General features: G+C 34.5%; 3 protein-coding genes across 7 annotated transcripts; all 3 read right to left on the bottom strand.

Annotated features, from left to right (window-relative positions):
* Positions 1-5,337: 5,337 nt before the first annotated feature.
* On the bottom strand, positions 5,338-8,142 carry LOC142554432 (uncharacterized). Its single transcript, XM_075665102.1, has 6 exons — positions 8,001-8,142; positions 7,615-7,669; positions 6,419-6,479; positions 6,025-6,090; positions 5,870-5,934; positions 5,338-5,572 (listed from the first exon to the last, which is right to left on the bottom strand). Exons 2-6 carry the CDS (start codon positions 7,635-7,637, stop codon positions 5,437-5,439), a joined length of 351 nt encoding a protein of 116 aa, XP_075521217.1. The 5' UTR covers positions 7,638-7,669; positions 8,001-8,142; the 3' UTR covers positions 5,338-5,436.
* Positions 8,143-9,043: 901 nt separating this feature from the next.
* LOC142553122 (uncharacterized) lies at positions 9,044-14,735 on the bottom strand. Of its 2 annotated transcripts, XM_075663132.1 has the most exons (8): positions 14,391-14,735; positions 14,167-14,302; positions 11,752-12,007; positions 11,303-11,431; positions 11,163-11,212; positions 10,558-10,655; positions 10,200-10,487; positions 9,044-9,849 (listed from the first exon to the last, which is right to left on the bottom strand). In XM_075663132.1, exons 1-8 carry the CDS (start codon positions 14,430-14,432, stop codon positions 9,361-9,363), a joined length of 1,488 nt encoding a protein of 495 aa, XP_075519247.1. In that variant the 5' UTR covers positions 14,433-14,735; the 3' UTR covers positions 9,044-9,360. The 2 variants fall into 2 exon arrangements, with proteins under 2 accessions (XP_075519247.1, XP_075519248.1); XM_075663133.1 differs by lacking the exon at positions 14,167-14,302.
* Positions 14,736-18,201: 3,466 nt separating this feature from the next.
* LOC142553121 (putative helicase CHR10) lies at positions 18,202-24,944 on the bottom strand. 4 transcript variants are annotated; one of them, XM_075663131.1, is made up of 17 exons: positions 24,761-24,944; positions 24,633-24,640; positions 24,276-24,354; positions 24,017-24,177; positions 23,760-23,891; positions 23,023-23,200; positions 22,648-22,783; positions 22,343-22,460; positions 22,099-22,188; positions 21,787-21,894; positions 21,484-21,687; positions 20,702-20,827; positions 19,975-20,633; positions 19,697-19,842; positions 19,168-19,335; positions 18,929-19,043; positions 18,202-18,500 (listed from the first exon to the last, which is right to left on the bottom strand). In XM_075663131.1, the coding sequence occupies exons 1-17, from the start codon at positions 24,942-24,944 to the stop codon at positions 18,467-18,469; spliced, it is 2,646 nt and encodes an 881-aa protein (XP_075519246.1). In that variant the 3' UTR covers positions 18,202-18,466. The 4 variants fall into 4 exon arrangements, with proteins under 4 accessions (XP_075519246.1, XP_075519243.1, XP_075519245.1 ...); XM_075663128.1 differs by lacking the exon at positions 24,633-24,640 and having other exon boundaries at positions 24,761-24,899; XM_075663130.1 differs by lacking the exon at positions 24,633-24,640 and having other exon boundaries at positions 18,989-19,043; positions 24,761-24,899.
* Between the last annotated feature and the right edge of the window lie 43 nt (positions 24,945-24,987).

Below are 24,987 nucleotides of genomic sequence, written 5' to 3'. Positions count from 1 at the left end.
TTTTTCCAACTGTAGCTTCATTAAAAAGGGGCTTTTTCTACCATTGACCGTTGACTGGAGGGAGTAGTTTATGAGTGGGTACCACCGCAGTAAATGGAGTGGGGTACACATTCCGCGGTAAGCGAGTGATGCATGTGGCATTGGCTTTAAATCTCCCAGGGTTGTCTTGTCTTTTCTGGTAAAGTACATGCCATTAGTTTTTAGTAATAAGCTTGTAATTAATCGCCTTTAATTCAATCAAAAATAGTTTGACCATCGCATTAAAAAGAATTTTGAAAATTGTCCTAATCCTTGGAAATTTCGATATTTTGTACATGTATTTGGTTTTAGTTTTTCGAATTTTAGAACACTCACTTTCCCAAAATTGTTTGTCAAATTATTTTTAGGGGGCGATGGGATGATGCGAAAGATAGTTAATTTTTAAAAAATAGATCGTACGTGCAAAAAAAAGGTTGTTCTCAATTATTTATTATTATATTTCTTGAAAACGGGAAGAAGCAAAAGAGAGAAAGTGATGTTAAATTGATTTTTATTTTATAAACAATTATGTTGGAAAGAAGAGAGGATGATCACGTGGGGTGGGAGCATGGGTTCACGTGTACACGACCATGTAATGCTCGCCCACGTGGCGGCAAGTGGGACCACAGTTGAGCGCTCGTGCGTTGCACCTTGTCCCTCTCCCATCCGACACCCACAATGTAATATACTCTATTTAATATATCTGAACAAATAAAGTCAATAATATAATTTAGACGAATGGAGTACTAATATCTCAAAACCATTAGAATTTAAATAATGATTGGTTTATATTTCTAATGAAAAATTAGATCATACATTAAAAAGTCAAATGTTAAAATTAGATCTCGGCAATAAATATATAAAGTGAAGAGTATGTCTCTTGTGAAACGATCTCACGAATCTTTATCTGTGAGACGGGTCAACCCTTTTAGCATAAAAAGTAATATTTTTCATGGATGACCCAAATAAGAGATCTGTCTCACAAAATACGACCCATGAGACCGTCTCACATAAGTTTTTTCCTAAAGTGAAAGGCTCCGAAAATAGTAGCATGCAACATTTCAAGGTGTGTTTCATGTACCAAATTATTAAAAATTTAAATCTACGCACCTCCTCAAATCATAAATATATGTATGAGTGGATCTCACGTAAGACACTCACGAATTATTTGTAAAACATGTCAATCATACTCATATTTACAAAAAAATAATATTTTTAACATAAAAAGTAATATTTTTTGTTGGTGATCCAAATATGATATCTGAATAACAAAATTGATCCGTAAAATCATCTCACGTTAAATTTTATGAATATTCCAGTCTATTCAAATTTGACACAGGTGATCCTTAAAATTCACTCCCATAAGAAAAAAAAACTTTAATAATGATAGCATATAATCATAATTTAATTAGAGATAATCCATGATTAGAGGCCCCTCGTGTACATCCAAGTTGTCCCATGTGCTTGGCTTCAAAATTAGTGCAACATTTGACCGAATTAATTCCCTAATGGCAACCCCTAATTTCATCATCAACCATGTGGATGTGATCCGTGACGGCCACTCTTCAAATTGACAACCAATTTTTCCATCGTGTATTCAAATTTTTTTTTTTTTTAAAAAAGCAACAACTTTCAAAGATATATTTTATACGATATATCAACACTCACTACAAGAATAAATGCTTATGATGACATTCATAAATGTCATCATATTCAATATTTAGTGACATTTAAGTTTTAGTGACACCTCCAACAAATGTCATCTATTCCAATGTCGTCTTAAACTTACTGACATTTTTTAATGTCATTATAAGATGTTAATGACAACTTCATACGTGTTACTAATTATTCATATAATGACAATTTTAAATGTCAGAAAAACTCATGTTTAAATACATTTATAGATGCCTTGTTATTATAGTAATAATGACAAATTTATATGTCAGTTAAAATCATTTATAATGACAACTAAAAGTGTCGTGTATGTTATTTATAGTGACAATAATAAATGTGAGAATATTTGGGTTGGATAAATATAGGAGGAGGAAAAATTAGATAAAATAAATGTGAAAATAAAAAAACATATTAGATTAGTTATCCTGACATTTTTAATTAATGTCATTTTTTATATGGAGGGAGACAATTATTTTCCCTCCTCCAATATTTATTTAACCCAAATATTCTCACACTTATTTATAGTGAAATTTTTAAGTTTTTTAATGATTTTTTACGATGTGGGAAAAGTAATTGTTCTCCTCCATATAAAAGATGACATCAATTAAAAATGTCATGATAACTAATCTAATATGTTTTTTTATTTTACACATTATTAATTTTTTACAAATGTCATTATTAAGTATTTATAACAACATTTAATTAAAAATGTCTACAAAAAAGTGTCACAATAGCTATTTATTGTTGTAGTGACTTGATGCGATGCTTTTATGTAATCATTGACAAAATTCGAGGATTGTTTATTTTTCCCAACACTCGTACAATATTCTAGTATTAGAAAATCGTATTATAGTATCTTCGATTCGAATCACGGTGACTTGCTTTTCAACACATGCATAGTTAGTTAGTTAGTATTTATTTAAAATCAGTGTTTAAAATGCTTATTTATAAAAAAAATTGACAAAATGAATGTTGGTCTCACGTGCGAAATTTGAGATAATAAAACTCGAAAATAAAAAATAAACTGGACACCGAGATTTACGTGGAAAACCCCTAAAAATTATTAGGATAAAAACCACGGGCAATATGAAAAGAATTTCACTATAATATTTTACGGTGTACAACTCACTCACTGTGTTTTCAAAGAGAACACACACTCTCTTAATACAAGAGAACAAAACACCTCACAAATATTATAGAACTAAGCACTCAAATGCTTATAAGATGAGAGAAATCTCGAAGAATAGATGATTTCAGAATGAAAGGGGATCTCTATAAATAGAGCTCCTTGTCCGTGTGAATATGGATTAAAAACGCGTATTCATATTTCCGTCTGAATTTTCTTCTATTGCAAATTATGATTTTTTATCATTCATTGAATCATTCATGTTTGACATTTAATGCACGTTGCCGACGGTGAAATCATTTTTGATATAGAGAGAAATAATATATTAAAAAGCGACACATATATACTCTGATGACGATTATAACACGTGTATTTAGTAAGTTTATATATAATTTATCGATAAAAATATTTTAAAATTTAATGATCATTATATTAAATTCACACGACCACGCGCATCAACATGTGTAAATCAAAAAAGATAAGAGGCGATAGGGCGACGGCGACGCGGGTGGGAGTCACGTGGGATGAAGGGGTAGGCACGTAATTACGTCAAATTTCAGGGGCAAAAAAATCAATTCACGCGCGGTGGGGACTATATTTGTCGTGTGGTCATGTGTCAGATATTTCGTAAGACGTGACAAATAAATATAGCAATTATTATTGAAGAAAATATCAAAAAACATTAAAAGTAAAAGGGCCCCACCTTGTGTCGTGTTTGTCTCCTCCACACCCACAAATCCAGTTTTCCCCAATCATTTGTTACACCCCCCCTTCTCTTTTTATTTATTTTTAATTAATAATGCTTTGAAAGAATATATTTTATCCACTATTCTGATTAATTATGTCTATTCTATTTTTCATGTCGGGGCAAAAAAAAAACCAGCCAAGATCTCTATTTCTAGTGCCTCAACCCATATACCATGATAACTTTAGAAGTTAAAAGGTAATTATTATTATTATTTTTTAAATATTGAGAGAAATCATCGAGAAATGTGGATGGAAGTGGAAGGGGGTTAAAGGGGGAAGATGGAAGAAAGCAAGGGGGGTGGTGCGATAAATAATGAGATTGATAAATATCATTCAAAAAGAAAGTACACAGAGAACGCAATGATTACAATTGTGGACCAAAACTGGATGCGGATGGGTCAATCTCAAGATTTCCAATTATTTTCTCTTTGTCGGTATTCTGTACACACCTCATTCAATGCTCTGCTTCCGACCCATTTTCAAATCTTTGAATCATAACTTTTTTCTAAGCACTGAATCAGGGCTACGTTTGTTTTTACTAATGTTGTTTTTTTTAACACTTCAAAATTTTTATTAGATACTAGATTTGAATAGGTCGGAGGGGTCAACCTTCTACCAAATCGGATTCCATGCATATTTTTAAAATCTAATAATATAAATATCTGGATTATTATCTGATTTATGATATGAAATAAGTTTCGAGATTTCAAAATGGCGGGCCCGTTATAATGTGGTGGAAGTTAATAATTGAAAGAATTATTAACCATTCAAAATGCTTAACAATCATGTCGTAGCACCCCACCTTAATCCCTCCAAAACATTCCAGTTGCTCTGTTCACGTGATCTTGCCCCCTAACTTGTCAACTTATGTCTCCATTCTTTTTCCTCCAATTATATATATATATATATATATAGAGTGATAAACGATCAAAAAATTTAAAAGTTTTCAATTATGTGTGATTGATTTTTTTCTCATGACAAGCAATGATCTTTTAGAAATTGTTGCATGTACCTACATATAGAAATGGACATGCATCATTTAACAAGTCAATAAATAGTTGCGAGTGCCAAACCAATAATATCCCATAAAAGAAAATGAAGTAGAGGGGGGATGCAATGAATATTTGCACCTGGCACACCACGTGTGATGTTTGCTCGATTCTTTCAAACATTTGGGTTCAAACAACGGTACACACATACATATCAACAATTCAATCATTTGCTAAAAAAAAATCAATAGCCTACTCCGTACAGATATAACTCTGTCATCCAGCCTTGCAAATCCACGGCCCCCCTATTCATTTTCTCGGAGCTCGCACGTGCCATTGTGTGCGCATGAGTCAAGATTCAAGATTTTGGTAGTCGAGGATCATTCGGAGGATAACTTCTTAGATAATCACTTGATTGAAGTATAACTAATTGTGGACTTTTATGCTTGCTTTTTATGTTGTACATGATAATAATCTGCTAAAATTTGACAAGAAGTGACTTATTTTAATTAGTATTAATTAATTAATTAATTAATAAAAGGTATAACTTTTATATTTTTCAAAAAATAAACCTTTCTTTCATCCAAAAATGAATTTTGTTTTCAGTGGCCCTTGCTCGATTTACGGAGTTTGTCATCAAAATAATTATTACATCAAATTCAGACATTCAAATGCGCAACTTTCTATGTTTAAGATTATTGTAATAGAACGCATTAGGTGAACCCATATAGAGAGGATATGATCCACGTAGAACGTTGTTTGAAACAAATCGCTACCAATCACTAGTACTGAAAAATAAAATAGCATAGCACAAACAATAGAGCATTTTTACATGGAAAATTACGAAAAACGATAGGCACACACAAGGGAGGAATTATAAGCTTATGTGGACACAGATAACAGTCGGGCGTTGTGCGGGTGATGGCCATAGTAAGGAGCTTGGCCTGTTGTAGGTGGCGCATACAAATGTAGGCAGTGAGGACAGCATTCTAGCTTGATGAGTACTGCAACATTACATCTGCATGGTAATCTTCATTTGCATCTTCCTCAAATGAGTAGTGTTATTCATAATGCATATTTACAAGCAACCCAGAGTTTATGTCTAACTTCTATTTAAGATTAAATGATTTGAACTGATGTGTATTTTTAAAATGAATTTGAAAACGATTTCAGGCACACGTGAGGAACCATTAATATGTGTGGTATATGAGAGTCAGCGAACTTTTGAGTGAAAGATGAACAATTGCAAATGGCGTCGAGTCTTGACTCTTGTTCTTACGCTCAAAAGTTCAAAAGTCTTGATCTTTGCTCAGACCTGTTGGTATAAAGACCGTGTACATGGCTGTAACCTTGGGGTATAGTGCATCTGACATGCCATGCCTGCCGGAGAAACAGCACTTATTATTAGCTTACCTCATAGAAAGTTTTCGAAACACATGTAAACTAGAATCTGGACGAGAACAAAATTACCAACTTACATTCGTTGCTGAATTGGTAATTGTTGCGATTGAACAGCAGTTTGTTACGGTTGACCACCTGCTTGTCGCATCAACTCAGCGTACACATATTCATCAACACGTTGTTTGGCAAGAGCAAACTAACAAAAAGACATTGACATCAAGAATCCAAAAATTTCATAATTCTTAAAACTAAGAATTCATGCAGCCCAGATTCAAATTTTTTCTGATAATTAATGATTAGTGATTTTAGTTGTCAAATTAGTTCGGGATGGTCTAACACAACAGGATTAGAAGAAAAGATTTATCGTGAAAAGCAAGTCCAAGCGTCCAACCAGTGAATCACTTGAAAACATTTTACCAAAAAAAGAGGAAAAAGGTACAAGAAAATTCAAAAGAAGCTTTACCTGTTGAGCACTACCACCTAAATGGATTTGCCCGTGTTTGTTCACCTCGGCCACCCTGAACCTGCATAAAAAATGTGAACAGAGGAAAAAGGAAATAAACACACATGTAAACCATCCATAGAAGATAACAGTATCCAAGATCCGAACCTTTAAGACTATAACTTAATAGCATAAACTCCATAAGTTTGATGGCAAGTAAACATAAAAAAGAAAACAAAACAAAGATGAGCGTTATGACGCTATCTACAACTTCTCAACCTGTTTCGCACAGGGCATGAGAAGTTGACATATCACGTACCTAGTTCATTGCTTACTGTAGCAAAAGGATGCCAATGAAAACAATAAAAGTGATGGTGATTGATACCCCGTAAGAGCCCGGGTCATGGATAACCCGGAATATCAAATGGATTCCCAAATCCGAGTGAATCTGCAAATTTGATTCTTCTGGAGCCGGGCAGGTGCAAGCCCATGCTTTACTCCCCGGGCAGTCATAAGGCCCGGGCTCTTGTATAAATCTCCCGGGAGGCATTCTACCCGGGCACATCGATAACAATGCCGCACTCGAGTGGTTCAGAAGATAAGATCTTGTCTCGAGATGCGCACCTGACAGAATCTTATTGATGTAACTTGATGAAAAAGTAGGGTAGTAGGGTGGCGTGACAAGAAGTGGCAAGTAGTCACTGGAAATAAGGTACATACTACATTTTCTCCTATAAATAGCAGTTATGTAATTCATTTGGGGGACTTTTGGCTTACTCTTCTTCTCTAGTTTTGGAGAATGATTCATTCACCAACACATGTGTTAACACACACATATTTACACCAGTAGCTTAAGCATCGGAGTGGCCACGCCGGACATCCCTCCGGCGCCCATTCACGAGTTTCATCTCCCTATCTGCAGGTCACACTGGAAGCTATAGCTCACAGAGCCATCTACTTTGCTCATTTTCCTGAACAACATTATTGATTCGATCCGGTGGAGCACCCGACCCTGCTCATCCATTTCACTATGATCGCAATAGTGATATTAATATATTAATTTCCTTCAATCATGAATAACAATCTGCTTGTACAAAACAGAAATTACCGGACATATATATGCATAGCATACTCAATCCCTGATCAATTATTTTCAAAGTAATATCTGTGCATCAAACAGCAGAGGATTTGAAAAGATGAAGGTAAATTCGAAATACCTTGATATTTGCTCCAAACTCATTTCTGATCCTTGAGATGTTAGCACCAAACCGCCTAATCAACCCACACACCAGATTTTCAGGAACCAACCAATCCAGGTCAACATATTCAGCTGAAAGATTTTTAGTCCTAAGTATGTTGTATTTATCGGAAATATAACATGGTTTCACCAAATATTGCAATTAAGCAATCAAAATTCAACTGTAACACTGGCGTGCAAAGAGTTAGTACCAGAAGCAGGATCCAAGTACTGTTGAGGATGCCTATGAAAATCAGAATTATAACTCGGGCTTATTGAAAACCAAGAATAATATTTAAACTCCGTTGTTGATCATAAGAACTATAACAGAACCCCCAAAACATCAATCTGTAAAAGCAAACTTACTTACAGAGATGGCATCAGCAATCTTAATAGTAGCTTTAGTATCCTCTTGAACCTTCTGAATTCGATGGCCACCCTTTCCTGACGGCACCACGATGCGATATATCAAGTCTACGTGGCAACCACACGCCGTTTCGCTGCCGTCGTGTCTAGGCCTGGTTCGGTACTGTATACCGATTTTTTTTAATAATACCGCATACCGTACCGAAATTTTTTGGTACCGAAAAATGAATACCGATACCGTACAGAAATTTCGGTATACAGTCATGTCGGTATACCGAAATTTCGGTATGACATAAATTACATACTGTTCTTACAAAAAAAATTCGGTATACCGCAATTTCGGTACGATATCGATATAATACTGTCTATACCGAATTTTTTTTAAAAAAATTGTTAATCTCATCACAATCACAACAAAATAATTTTATTATAATAATTTTTCGGTATTTCGGTATATTTCGAATTACCGAACATTTCAAAAACATATACCGATACCGATACCGAAAATTTCGGTACGGCATCATACCGTACTGAAATTTTCGATATACCGTTAATATCGATACATACAATATATTTCGATATGGTATGCACGGTATACCGAAATTTCGGTATTTTTTTCCAACCCTAATCGTGTCTGTTGAGGTCCCTTCATCTTCATCCTCCTCCGTGTCATCCTCGCGAGGCCCATTGCCACGTGGATTGGACTTCGGAGCCTTTTATGGATAATCTCGGCCCTCAATTTTTACTAGATTTTTTCATAATAATTTTTTAACAGTATCAATAATTAACTAATTATCGTTATTTCTCAAATACATAAAATTGCAAAAAATTATAAAAGAAACTATATAAGACCCTATTCATAATCTATACACTGTAAAAGAAATTATATAAGATCCTACAATGCTTCATGTATTTATTAATTTGTTATTTAATGAAAATTATAAAACATAATTTTGTAATATTATCTCAAATTTAATCAATCAAATCATTATTTATTCAATATTATTCTACATCATACTCAAATATTTTAATAATCCGTACAATTAATCAACTTAACAAAGGTACCTTAACAAAAATCGGAATAACACGTTTATGACATTAATTCAGACGCATTCCGTGAAACCGAATTTCTTGATTACAATAAGTGCAAACAAATCTACTTTGACTAATTGAAAGTCGTGTCTAGACATGAACTGGGATATACGACGCAAAGTACTTGGACTACTAATTTTTACATACAGGTAGGTAAAATCTTGGAGTAAGTTATGTCCCACAATCTAGAACACTAACGAGTGATCGTTCTGCTGTGTTGAAAAAACGAACAGCAGTTGAATAAAGTATAAATTTTAATCCAAGTGTTTCACTCATTTTTGTTGGAAAGTTCGTGAGTCTTCTTGTGCCTTGCCTCTACAAGCAGAGTCAGAAGAGCTTCGCATACTTGAGATGCATTGGCTTCTGATGGATCGTCATCCAATGACGAATAAACCATCCAAGCATGGTCGAGCTTACGTTTCGGCCGTACAACAATGGAGCCGGGAACCTCAGCATCACGACAAGTTACAAGCCCGTCACTCTTTTCACCATACCTGATCTGAAGCAGCTGAGCACATGCAGCCATTGCTGCACCAAGAGGAATCACAACAGGGAGTGTTGTTGGTGAACCACTAGCGAGAGGGGAAAACATGGGTAGTTCTGCATGGGCCACGCGAGATAATGTAGCCAAAACAGCGGGAGAAATGCTTGCCTCTGTGTGGAAAGAAACAACGGGCAGCTCCCTGGGTAAATGGTATTCTCTCAAGAAGTTTTTTCTTCTCTCGTACGTTAAATCTTCAAGCGCCTGCATGTCACCCTTCACAACAGCTACTAACATTAGCGCATTCTATTGCTATAATGTATGGTGAATTTTGTGCCACGTGCTGTTAATAAAAGAATAAACATTTCCTCCAACTCCCTCCCCTCCCTCAGAGTACACCAAAGAAACCAGATAAATTGGCATCTAATTCAATATCTCCCGTAAGTTGTCAAATTTCAAGACTATAATAAACCTGAGAAACTGTGTATCGGGTCCCAATTAAAAACATTTCAATTTTATCCTTTTTAGATTCTATATATCGATGGTAATTTATTTAAAATAAGATACACAAAAACATTTACGGAAACAAGAAACAATATCAGAGTAAAGGGCGGATGGAAGCATACCTTAATAACTTTACAAATCAGGATCTCCATGAGCTTTCGGACGTTAAAATAATCACCAAGCTGTCCTTCCCGTAATATATCTGAAGCAATTGGACTACCTCCATATGGACTTTGTGCTAATGCTAACCCCGCAACCTTATCTTTGAGTTCATCCCAATACATAGACAGAGAGGCAGCCGCATCTACACCTCCCTTACTATGGCCAAGTAGCAAAACACGTTTATTTGAACCCCAATATAATTCCTCAATGTAGTCCTTTATCTCTTTAGCATTCTTATCTACTGAAGCCTAAACTTCACATTCATTAATAACAACAACAAAAATAACACTTAAGTAAACAGTGTTAATTGACAAATACCTCACTGTGAATTTTGGCTATATGACAGGTGAGCCCCATCTTTGAAAAACTTGTTTTTGTGTTCACAAAGTAAAGAGGCCCATGGTTGCTGAAAAGACCTGCAGAAGTAAGATTAAACATAACATAATCTAATAGAAAAGAGTACTGAGAATCATTTTCATTGTTTTATTTTTTATTAATAGTGTTAAAAGTCAAGCACTGCAGAATTCATATTCCAGCACTTAAGAAGCACCAAAACATATTTATAACACCAACCATTACTGTTTAAACAATTTCATTGGTCAACTACTTCCTCTAATCACAACACAAGGATGAAAGTGTGCAGAAAACGAAGACAATCATTATTTTCAATTATTTCAGAATTATATAAATGTTACTAAGCCAACTATGTGCTGTTCATAATCATAACCTACAGAAACTCCAGGAGAGTAATATCCTAACTAAACATAGCTTTTGTGTTCATTTCTATGATTTGTTATACGTATCCTTTCACCAGATGGGAGGAATTATGACAAAGTTCGACAGATGTACTACCTTCAGGTGCCTGACAAAAAGGTCTCCAGAGATAATATTTTATGAGCTAACTAGGGGAAATGAGTTGCTACCTGGGACCAACAAGTAAACCATTGTGTTTGGCAACCCATGCAATCCATGCCTGATAGAGAAACACAACTAAAGTCAAAATCACACATAAACTAAAAACACATCTAATGAGATATGCTGGAAAAATAGACATCTAATAAACCTTATATTATCAAGTATTTCTGTAAAACTTTCAGTTCCATCTTCAACTGGTGGCATGTTCGGATCTCGTTGTAGCCATCCAATGTCATCAGCAGAGCCATGAACTGTCCTCTTGACCTTTTCAATTAGGCTAATAGCAAGAACAATAAGATAATTTCATAAATACATAGAGCAAGAAAATGAGAACATGAAGTGCACGATGATTCGTCAAAACAAAATCAAGTTCTATCATTTGATGAGTTGTAAAAAGTAGGTGATTGGCATAAGAATGACAAAACTAGACAGGATCCCACAAACACTTCTTTCTTTGCAAATCTCCGTGATTAAGTTTTCATGTAAAATGAGGATATGTCAACTCATCAAATACAAAGCACAACGCCCATGCATTGAATCCACTAACTAAAACAACAGTAAAAGCAGTACTATCTAGTAGGATCAGACAATTAGTACCCTTGAAAAAGGGAAATGCCATTTTGGTGGTTATTTGATTGCACGAGCAAGCTAGAACTTTGAGAAGGCTCTCCAGCAGAGTTCCTGGTTATTCCACCCTGTACTACTGGAGCATCAAATTTGGTATCGACTGATTCAAAAACAGCTGAAACACTGCCGCGCGCAGACATATTTTGATTAGGTGTCAAAGATATGGCTTCTCCTGAAGCAAACGTCAATATTTCCCGCCCATCAGAGTCTTCAGATACAGGTCCCACTGCAAGAAATGTATACATTAGTTTAATTATATAACTTTAAACCATTGCCTTTTTGGTGCTCAGGGAAGGAGACAGAGGAGAAAATATATAATTCATATAAAAAGGGAGGTAAGCTTTTCATGACATATGATGAGCCAAATCAATTTAAATAGAATGTGTCGTCTTGAAAGATTTTCACCATATGGCCAAACAGCAATAAACATCAAAGTAAATTAATAGCTGCATCTTGCGCCACATGGAACGACTTCAGGGTGTTCAACACAAAATATGGATGTAGTTGGTTGCCCAATGATCTCAAATCTTAAACACTACCTAATTTTAATCCATTCTCATATTAAATTCTTCACTAAAAATGCCATAACCTTCCATATCCCTCAGTAGCTTAATATCTTCACTAAAAATGCCATAATCTTCCATATCCCTCAATAGCTGACCAGTCTGCTTTCTAAAGAATATATCTCTGAGCCTTTTTTGTAAATAATCAAGTGACAATATATTTTTCTCACTCGTGGATTAAATGAAGATGTACTTTTGGTTTCACTAATCTCACATGTCTCGTTATGTCAGAAACGGAAAAAACTATGCATTACTTAAATTCAATAATTTTTTAGTGAATTTTAAGCATAAAAGACATCTGAATATGTAAATCTCAAATACCCCAAATTAGATGCTACTACTTGAAATCAAGAAAATTTTGAACAACTTGTGTTAAATTATTGTTCGACTTCACATTCTCAATGTCTGGAACACAGCAGCAATCCATCGAACAAACATGAAAGTATTGATGAATACCATATTAGCTAAAGATCAATTTAAATTAAAAGCTGGATCTTGTGATGTATGATACATCGACACTTTGAGTAACAAACATCCATGAAGAACTTGCATATTCAAAGGCTACTTAATCTGATATTGTTTGCATTTATCAATTCCTAAAAACTGAAATTTCATGTTCATTTCCTATGCAGCCAACAGATGGCCAAATTATCATCTATTTCAAGAGTCCACTGTCCATATGATATTCAGAAGATCCTGAGATGCAAAATTAAATGTAAACAACAAAAGGGACAGTATTCAGATAAGACAGAAAAAGAGAGAGACACAGAGAAACCATAGTTATTAGGATGCAGGACGCACTAAAGCACTAGGATACCCTGGAGCCCGAGGCGCAAGGCGAAGCGCAAACTTTATTGGAGTAAAATGCATTTGACATAAATTTTAAAATTTAATATGTATAAAGTGATTTATACCATAATATTACATAAATTAAATATTTTTCACAAAGATATAAGATTACAGACAATAAAAATAAAAATTCATTAAAAGATAACTAGCGTAAATAACAAGTAGAAAAAAACTTTAATCATCTAAAATTCATTAGTAAGTCATAAATTCATAGTATATAAAAAAAAACTTCAAATATCTAAATAATCAAATTCCGGTTCACCCCCCAATTATATCATCATCATCTTCCAAACAATAGTGAGTCGTGAGTATAGATAAAATTAGATCATTGAATGACAAGGACTTACCTTATGATAGAAAAATTATTTATGTCACAGTGACCCGTATTATTGACTTCTCTTTCTTCAAATATGTCTTCTTGTTTTTTCTGTTGTAGTTTATCTTTTCTTTTTTTATCAAACTAAAAAACACCATGGGCTTGTATAAATGGCTGACAATAGATTTTTTTTAATCGTTAAATAGCCACTAACTTTGCTAATCGGGCTTCAAAATTAGTTGGACTTGAGTTAAATTTTATTTAACTACAAAAGATCAGTCTACTTCTTTAAAGTGGACGCTTTTGCGCCTCTCGGATGTCTCGCGCTTGTTTCAAGTGTTGAGCCCGGCCGCACCGTCGCCTAGGCGCACATTTTTAATAAATATGAGAGAAACATTATCAGAAAACAGTATCGAATCATAGCTCATCGTACCACAGCAGGAAACTCAGGAGTGTGTTTTATTATTTTAGAAAATACACGTGTTTAACGTAAAACAGCCCATCTAAAAAAAAAAGGATGAGGCTCCTTGTGCTTTAAAAACAGAAAACACTAGAAAACAAATTTGAAGATTCAGTTGCAAAAGTTTGTTTAAAATCAATTGATTTTCTCCACCAGATAATCTGCACCAGTAACAATAATAGTTTTCGAATATATACCCGAAACATTAGTGAAGCACCGAGTGAAAATCGAAGTAGTTTCAGCGAGATAAGAAGCAGCATCATTCAGAGATGGCACTGATGTAAATAACTGCGGAATCCCAGGCCGGTCGTTCCTCGTCGAACTTCCATTTGGCTTCACGAAAGTACTCCGCAAATCAAAATAATCAAAATGAAAGCATAAAACAATAAGAAAATCGCAAGGTGCAATTGAAGTACATTACCATCAACGGCGATTCCTCGCTAGTGGCGTTTCCGTGGTCCATGAATAAAAGCTAATCCTCTACCTTATAAATTACATGAAATTAGGTCCGATAAGAATTTCGTTGAACCACGATAAATGCTGGATCAAAAGCCTATTTCAGGGCCCCAAAAAAGAAGAAGAAGAAGAAAAAGAAAACTCGGAGCTGAAACAAGAATTCTTCAATTGCTTGACATACAATTTTTTTTAAGGAAATTTAAGAATTCTTCTAAAGACAAAGATTGCTCTCGAAAAAACTTGCCAGATTGTAACGAGGTCGTAATTTAACAGAATTTTCAGCTGTCTATAGAAGATGTTTTCGGTTTTCCGGGAGAAATAGAACGGCGTCGTCTTATAATTTTGGTTTTTTAAATAAAAAAATTAACAAGATAAAGACCAAATAGTAAAAAAAAAAAAAAGCTAAAAAATTAAATAAGGGCCGAGGTTGACACTTAAAAGTCTCCTATTAAAATTGTATATTTTTTATTAAATTAAATAAAAAAATCTTCTTGTATCCAAATCACCGAATTAGAACAAACTGTGACAGCATTGTTGGCTTGTCTTTGCATATGATAAATGATAAAAAATTGTGTGAGACGGTCTCACATGTCGTATTTTGTGAGACAGATATCTTATTTGGGTCATCCATGAAAAATATTACTTTTTATGCCAAGAGTATTACTTTTTATTGTGAATATCGGTATGGTTGACTCGTCTCACAGATAAAGATTCGTGAAACCGTCTCATAAGAGACCTACTCTGCGATAATTACAATCAAAGTACTAGTCGCAAGGAGATTTTGAATTCGGACAATCATTGAACACTCATGCCCATGATACTCATTGGTAGTAGTCACAGTTCTGACCGCTTCCAAAGGAATCCGAGTACACAAGATGTTGGAAATATAATTTTGAATGTATAAATTCTGGCCACCTAGAATGACAGTAATTAAGCTTGCTCTTAAGAACAGATCCTGGATGTCGTATTTAGGTAGTCATGACAACTATAATTATTCTTTGACTATCTTGAATGATCGCATATGTGTAAAGAAGGTCTTTCTATCATTATACATTGCATCTACGTCCAATCTCAGTTGTCCGGAATCGTGGTTTGATCCACTTGGAGTTCGGGTAGCTACCTGGATCTGTACAGGTGGCGGTGATGCTTGACAAGAATTTTATAATTCTGAAACCAGCGCATGAGTCCAACTGACCACATTGGGTTGATCAAGCAATAATACATCATGTTTTGTATCAAGTTTTACCTCGCACTGCCCATGCTAGTACCCAAAAAAATCTCACCTCATCAACAAATACGTTATTCGATATGTCGTAAATAATGTTTAAAAAGAGATCTTGATTACTAAACAAGTAGTGACAAAACGATTCATTTTTCCAATCAAAGACGACTTTTTAAGCAGAAAAACAAAGAGTGATAAGCAGTGGTCAGAGAAGGCTTAACACATAAAAAACATACTTGGAACAAAAACATGATGGTAGACCAAATCAAGCTCTGTAAAGACTATAGTTGAAAAAAGTTATCCGGACGAAAAATTTCAGTTTGGGAGGAATTTTCAAACTCCAAATGAAGTTCAACGAGATTTTAGAGGATAAGAAGTGCAATTTGCGGGTGGATCAAAGGTCCTCTTCTCGACTTGGTAGCCCGACTTAACTATGTATTTTACCCCTTTTATCTCATTTCCAATATCTTGGATCTATGATGTTACTAGGATTAATCGGAATATTTAGGATCTGTTCAACCTCAAAAGAAGGAAAAGAAGTGCGAAACTTTTGTAAAGTCCTCGTCACATATTATTAGAAATAATATTTAAATTCTTGATAATGATACGATTATTTTATATTAATCACATAATTAAGAATGCTTTTGTCAAAATATTATTGTGTTGTACTAATGATATATAATTTTATTGAATCCCTGTGGGTCGATTAGAATTGTGATTTAAGTGTTAAATTTAGGAATGATGAAAATTACAGAAATAAATTAAATAATACAAAGGGTGGTTGTGCATTTTCGGACAAACGACATAATTTGGTACGTATGATACGATAAACATGTGATATATAATATAAGGATAAGTTAATGATAAATAAGATGTAGAATATTATATTTAATGTTTGGTATGATTTTAATAAGAGTGATTAAATTTATATATTAGATTGTGATGAAAAAATTAACCTTATCATAATAAATTTTATAATTTCATAGTTGTTGCTTGAGTTCATATTTCTTATCTGTTCATGCGCCGACAGTGCTTGCATGATTTATTTTTTTAACACCTAATTTTATATATTATATAATATGATAATTGAGCCCTTAATTTTGTGAGTCAAGTCAAATATAAATTTTTAAGGTTAATCGAATGATAATAATAATTTTATGGAGATTTATACAAATCATTTATATAATTATCTCAAGTTCATTTATATAATTATCATATTATATAATATATATAAAATAAATAAAAATATTTATTTGATTTTAATTTCTACCTACAAGTGAAATGAGAGAAGAATATGGTTTATGATTTTTATATATTGAGAGCAATTAAGTCATTTGTGGTATTTTTATCATTATATTAAAATTATCAAATCTCATAAAAGAGATATTTTATCCCTATATAAAATTATTTTTCACGAACCCATGATATTTGGCTTTCTAAAAAGATACCAAACTATACCAAATTGAATTGTGTAAGTTTGAAGATTTTATATCATGTAGAAATAATATATTAGATCATCTAAATTAAATAAATTCATTAATTTAATTAAACCGCACCTAATCAACTAAAAATCTGTATAATTTTCACTCAAACTAAAAGTCCGATCAATCCGCTATCGTGTTTAAAAATAGAAATAAAAAGAAATTATATTCTTCATTATTATAAATAAAATTCTAATAAATAAAATAAAAAGATACAAAGGCATAAGCATACAAAGTCGTATATTCATTTCAAATCTTAACAAGAAAAACTATTAATTTTTATGTCAAAAATATTATTTTTCATAAAATCTATAAATCGAATCGACCCATCACATGAATATAGAAGCATAAAACCGTCTCACAAGATACCTACTCATTATTATCCTCATTATGATGAAGATTTTATATCATAATATGATATTTGATTATTTCTATAATCTCAATAATTTTAATAATACATATTATCTTATTAATTTAATAGATATACTATTTTTCTCATATGATGTGAGACTGTCCACTTAATTCGAAATCCAATATTCTATGCACCGGTAATGGATCCAGCATGACACATGAAACACACTGCATATATATTGTGCAACCTATGTCTGTTTAGAGTAACCTTATAATCGGAAACAAGAGCTCCACTCGAACACAATCCATCGAGAATTCATTTTAAAGCTCGAGCTCAACTCATTGAAAATCGAGTTAATCGAACTCATATTTGAAAATCTCGAAAGTGTTTGTAGAGTTTAAATTTTGTATTTATATAAACCAAAATAATCTTAAATTGTATATATGTAAACAAAATTAAATTTGTAGTTACTCGAGTAACACACGGACTAGTTGAGTAGAAATAATTAAAATTCGAACTCGATCAAGTACGGTTTTGATCGAGCTGGTCATTAGCTACTCTTGAGTAAATAACTGAATTGCACAAGATATATTAAACCTACATACATATCTTGCGCAACCTGTATCCACTTCAAGCAATCCAAAAAAAACCAGATTGAGCAGAGTCACCACTATCACAATGACACAAACCGAAAAACAAGTCGTAATCAACAAACTCCAACTAGATCGAAATTGGTTCTCTCTATTTTTATAATACAAAGAGAAAGGTATCCCAAAATCAACCAAACTCCAACTACATCCACGGTCTTCACTATCAGTGCTATACAAACAGAACCACATATCTCGATATCAATCGATTACCATGTGACGAAACGAACTTTCAGCGTCCAAAACAAAGGAATTCCAAGACAGTTACAATCACAAACTGCCGGAGCAAAATGGGCACAGACTCTCAGGGAATCATTACAAGCCAAACATCTGCGATAATTACATGGTTGCTGTGGTACGTTGGAAATAATACCTGCATAAAGTAGACATGAAGCAATTTACATTAGCACCTGACGAGCTTCCGCTATGAGGGCTGGCTGAATTCAAGCACATATAAATCGAGCTTAAGTAAATGTTCTTTATTTTCTTTATTGCTATTCAAGTCATTGTGTCCAATTTCAGCCTTTTCAAAATTTTGAATTTTGAATATTTTGAGCTCGAGGCTCAAGCTTAAATTGCTCAACACGAATATGATTCCAGCTCAATATAGTCAACTTGAGAGGAGGTCAAATAGAACTATCGGAACATAAATCAATTTATGCGCAGGCCTTGATTTGTACATCAAAGCACACAAAAGACATTCACGTATATATTGGGAAGTCGGTACACGAATATGAAACACATTGGTGATCAGGCGACCTACCCACCCACACCAACATCGAGAGAAAGAGAGAGACATACACATAGATATTTATGGCATACATAGCTGCATATTTTCGTAGAAGGCGTTCAACTGTGTACCATTCTGAACGATCTGAGGAGTCTTGATAACCAATTCGTGGCATGTGGATCGAAGCTGCCAAAATGAAGAAATAAGATATGACCGGACATGCTCGTGTAATTACCCTTACGATCTAATCAGAAAAAAGGTTTCCTAGCTACGATGAAATATCAGCTAACAAAAGCAAGCAAATATTTACCAGAATATTGAGCAGCTGACGATGATGCCTTTGCAAGGCAAACTTCCAAATCAGTAATCGAAATATTGCTGCGTGGGACTTTACGCCTGATATTATATGACTGCACAACAGCTAAAGCTACCCATCGAGGAGCGTTATTTGTTGTAGTACTCTGTATACTTTGGTCATCTGTAGGTAGTCGGATGCAGAGCTAAGAAAATCCGAATGACAAAAATAGATGGAAATAAAAAGAAACATTGGGTTGAAATTGGAAGCACAATATTGTCAAAACTTGGAATAACAAAATGATAATAAAAATGTATGAATATTCTTAAACTAGATTTCACTTATCTTAAAAATAAAGGCATGTCTGAGGAATAATAACACTACACTTGAGAAGAAAGACATAAAATCACCTTTACTCACACAATTTATATTTTAAGACGATTATTATTGTGGTTGCAAAAGGAATTCTACCAGTAACAAATTACAACACGTAGCAGAACCTGTTGAAGACAGAATTCATTAGAACAGAGAGCCGAAAACAGACCATTTATTTCTATGAGGTGTAGATCACCAAGATGAAGATCCCCAAATTCTGAAGCTTGCTCATACGCATAAGGAACAGTAGGTGAAACTCTAGCCAATGCATCAAATAGACCACCATGACCCCACTTTCCTGAGTTATCGATACAACTGTTCAAAGAATTTTAATTTAGTCAAATGCTTTCATGCGTAAATTCTGAGTTTTAACACAGATGAAGGGAAATCACAGAGCAATTATAACTTTAACAGGTAACAGAATGCTTTTAGAAACATTATATCTACCTGAATATAATTGCGGGCTGCGCAGGACAGGCACTTGATGTATTGGTGCAGTCACCATAAACAAATTGAACTGAACCAGAATATGTTATTACATCCAAATCGCTCAGGCCCAAAGGATTGTTGACTGATAGTGAATGATATCCAAGAGCTTCCCATTTAGATAGTTTTTCCTCCTCTGACTTCTTACGAGCAGCTTCAGCTTTAAGATGCTTCTTGTCAGATGATTGTCTTCTATGTCTCAAGTTCAACACATCACTATCATCTGCTTGGGACGCCTGCTTGAATTTCTCAACCCATGAATTATACGAAGCCTCATCAAAACCAGGATCAAATGCGAGGGACCTTGAACCTTCTTCCACCTTTAGATGACGATCCTTAAAATCCATTGGATTGATCTCAAACTTTCTTTCACCCAAGTTTGACGTTAACTCGTGGCGGTATTCAATAACATTCTCAGCAAGACAAATTAATTCAACCATATTCAGATGATCTGATTTTTCCACATTAATCTCCAGAGGATCAAAATTATGCAGCCCAAATATAATAGATTTTAAATCACCAGCTTCAGCTCCCCCATTATTTCCTTCATGATTCAAATTATCCTCTCCTACAACATTATGACTCAGCTGTAACTTCCTTTCTGCTCTCCGCATGATAACCTGCATGTATTCAATAGTTAGTCATCAACCAAATGTGATCGTTTGAAAAAATAATAATGCGACCTCACCTCTTCAATAGTATGTCCAGTAACTAAATTTATGGACAAGACATGATTGCTTTGACCAATTCGATGTGCACGCTGCAAAGCCTGCTTATCTACTTGTGGATTCCAATCTTGCTCATAAAATATAACCTAGAAAGAGCTAAAATGATCAAATCAGTTATGAGCATACAAGTCACATAGCATTGTGTAGACAATCACCATTCAATACTTCCAGAAACATCCAGAAAACAGAAAAAAATAACATACTCAACATCAGTTTTAGACAGACATAAAGTCATAAAACCTAACACCTGCCAAGGTGTCTCTTTAATCAAGGAGAGGTAGTTTATGACATCCCTAGTTTCTGACAAGCAGGCATACTAGTATGCACATTCCCTCTGACCGATACTAACCATGCTGCAGATTGTTTGTAAAATCTGCACCACTGCCAAACTAGATTTCACCAAAGTATTTGTGATGTACACCATCGGGATGCAGAACGTTTGCTGAAGGAATCAACAGATAGTTTGAATCTTGTGTCCATTCACAGCTTATGACCGGTAATTTGCATATCACAGTGATATCAACAACATCCAAGTGACAAGACAAATGAAAAGAGAACATAACAAATTAACAACGAAGAATGTGAAGTACCTAATTTATGTTAGAATTTACCAACGAATTTTCATTTGATCGACCAGTATATTTCAAGACGATACTATGGTGAAAGATGCGATCTTCAACATTTAATCACGAGGACAAGTGACTGAGTATAGCAAATTTGGATATAAAAGATGCACACTCACTGAATCAGCAGCCACAAGATTTAGTCCCACCCCCCCTGCTCTGGTGGAAATCAAAAAGACAAACGGAGTGTTAATATCATCATTAGAACTGTAACTTTCATCAGCAGATTTTCGGCTGAAGCTTCTAATTGCAGCAAACCGCTCCTCTGCTCGAATTGAACCATCAAGGCGCTCATATGTATATTTCCTGAGTTCTAAAAAGTCCTGCACACACACATACGTGATTAAAAAACTGTAGGGACTAATATGAAGTCACTCCAGGATTTAGAGTTTAATGAATTGAATAGTAGTTATGACACTAGCCTGTAAAATATCGAGTGTATGAGTCATCTGAGCAAACAATAGAACCCGATGCTGAGAATTGTGCAGCTTCTGAAGTAGCTGGTCTAAGATAAGAAGTTTACCACTAGCCTGATGAAATAAAATTTCAGGTACAAAGAATGAATCAAGAAAGCACAAAACTTTTTGCTTTTTGCTAGTTGTATTCTTCACCAATTTTTTTTTGCTTACGCTAGTAACTTAAATGGATAATGAATGCATTTTACTGTTTCAAATTTCATTCACTCTATATAGCCCTGTAAATAGCTGTTTAAAAGAGTTTGTGAATTACGCTACCTGAACTAGGTGCTCACCCTCTTGGTATGGTTCAGGCTCAATACCTGGGAAAAGGTACGGGTGACTACATGCTTTCCGTAACTGAATTACCTGAAGGACAAATATATAATATGCATCATGTATGCAACTTGGGAATAAGAAATATGGTATCCACATCACATGATGCAAAAACAAACAAAACAGTAAGCAAATAAAAAAAAAACAAACTAAACAGTAAGCAAATAAAAAAAAAAAATCAGCATACAATATTATGCAATGATTGAGCAGTGGAAGTTCTAGAGGCTAGAGCAAGGAGCCTTGGAAGTTCTTTTCTCATTATTGACAAATAAACCTTCTTCTGCAGAGAAACCAAAGGTGCCATGCTGTCAACAAGAATTTCAAATTATTGAGGGACCACGTAATAGGATACTAAACAAAACAGCAAAAAAAAGCAAAAATTCAAAAACACCCGTGATACAAATAATAAACTAACTCGTTTAAAGCTGATTGCTTAAGGAATTTCAACAAGCAGGCAAGCAATAACAGCGAAACAGGCAGTCAGAAACTAACACAGTAATCTCAGTAATAGGTGGCAGCAAAAGAGTTCCAGACTCGGTAAGTTTAGATTTGGTTCTTCGAAGCATGAATGCCCCGAGCACATATTTTAAGATCTTAAACTGTTCCCTCGCCTTTTTTGCGTCATGACCTGCTCAGAGAAGGAATTCAAAAATGTCAAGAGAGAGTTCCATAAAACCAAAGTACCTCAACATTATCACAAGTAATTTCAAAGCATTGGCAAAACAGTAGTTTTAATAATTGCAATCCATGTAGCACTTTATAATCCATGAAAACGATAATTTTCATTAGTTAAGTATGACATTAAGAGTTCCACCTATTTTGAAAAGCAAAATGCGCTTCATAAAAGGCAAGAGTAAAAAAATTTACCTGTAGGGTCTCCAGCTTCTGAGAAAGCAGAAAGAAACTGCTCTTTTGTTCCAAATATGGAAGCCATACAGAAGTGCAACAATGCCCAAAGTTCTGTAAGATTGTTTTGAATAGGTGTGCCGGTCATCAGCAATTTTCTTGGCATGACAAACTGCTCTCGCAGTGTATTGTACAAAACCTAAATCAAAGCAGAAGCCTGTGACATGAGCCAAAAAGGAAGCTCAAGAAATAACGTATGAGATAATTACAGTGAAAACCATAATCTTATGTTTACTACCAGATTCTAACTAAATGCAGGACTGAGAGAAATGATCTACCAAGATCACTTTCTCAGAGATGAGGACTCAAAATATTCATCCTACCCTATGTTTAGAGACAGATTTAAAGTTTTTTTTGAGAACAACTTTCAGAACGTCACTAATTTTTAGTCCCAAAAAGAATTTTCAACTATATAAACAGAACAGCCACCACCCTAGTTCTCTATTGATATGCTGTGATGAAAAAAGGTAACCCAGCTGGGAAAGCAAAACAAGCTTAAATTGCAGGGAAAAAAAATTATTGCATAATGTTTACCCTGACATAAATCAAAATAGTCAACTCATGGGAGGAATAGCTCCTTGATTATAATCACGTCTAGCATTGCAGCAACATAACAGTTACCCATCACAGGTAGACTTAATGCAGAAACTCAAATTACATTCTTAATTTATTTTTCATTGCATAAAATCTAAACATACACTGGAAGGGTTTTTGAGTCTCTGCGCTTCATCAATTATTGTGTAATGCCAAGGGAACTGGCAGAGAAAATCCTTATCAATCAACGCTATGTCATAAGTTGTTAATAGCACATCAAACGACCATGATGGAACCTAGAAGATACCAAACATAGTCAGTACATGGTATGCCATTTTATTTTACCGCAAATTAACAGATATGAGTGAGAATGTGAAAACTTTCAATTAGACTAAAAAACATGTGTAGACCCAAAACTTACACCATCAGATAATGACTGTTTTTTTATGTACTCATACATTTCCCATCGCAATTTGTGTCTATGTTCTTTCTCGCCAACATATCGAAGTAATCTCACTTTTGGAGCAAAATTGGCTACTTCAGAGACCCAACTATCAGTCACGCTAAGTGGACACAGCACAACTGCGGAAAACATTTAAGTAGAATAATAAACCGAAAATTATAATAATCAAAATTCCAAAACAAAGGGTAGATGGTGAGAATAAGATGCATTTACTTACGGAATGGCCCAGAAGACTTCCGACATACTTTCAGATAACTCAAAAGAGATATAGCTTGTAAAGTCTTCCCAAGTCCCATCTATAGGAAAACCAAACACATGGAGCCACTACATAACTCAAGTTACTACTAATTCGTAATTCAGAAGCTCCACGACAAAATACTAATAAAAAAGTTAACAAGAATTCTACACTTATACAAATATTTCGTCCTAATTAACTAACCAACCATTTTTTTTAAAATAGTACTTTGGCCAACATTGAGATCTTTCATTCGTAATTACTGGTATATTATTCAAGAAAAAACTCAGCACACCGTTGACTTTGAAAGTTGACCTCGTACATAACCGGAAATCTCACCTCATCTCCTGCAAGTCATGAGTAACCATAAAACAATGTTACTTCAATCGACGAATTAGCAAAAAAACACCAAAGAGAAGGAAATAACAAAAAAGAAAAAAGCAAGAATTTTCGAATTTAGAATGTACCAAGGATGACGTTGACGCCGAGGTGGTACCGCCGAATGAGCCAGGAGACACCTTCGACTTGGTGATGTTTGAGCGTAGCCTTTATCTCCAGCTCGGAGAGGTCGACGTGTTCATCTGCGAAGGCGCCAGAGGCTCCGGCGTAGACGTACTTGGCCCCCTCGATCAGTCTCCGCTCGTAGTTCATGTTTTCGCCGGAACAACCGACCACCGCCGGAATTTGTTCGTTA

This window comes from Primulina tabacum, chromosome 8, assembly GCF_025594145.1.
Source record: "Primulina tabacum isolate GXHZ01 chromosome 8, ASM2559414v2, whole genome shotgun sequence".
Taxonomy (NCBI): domain Eukaryota; kingdom Viridiplantae; phylum Streptophyta; class Magnoliopsida; order Lamiales; family Gesneriaceae; genus Primulina; species Primulina tabacum.
This window is presented reverse-complemented; position numbering and strand designations above follow the sequence as displayed.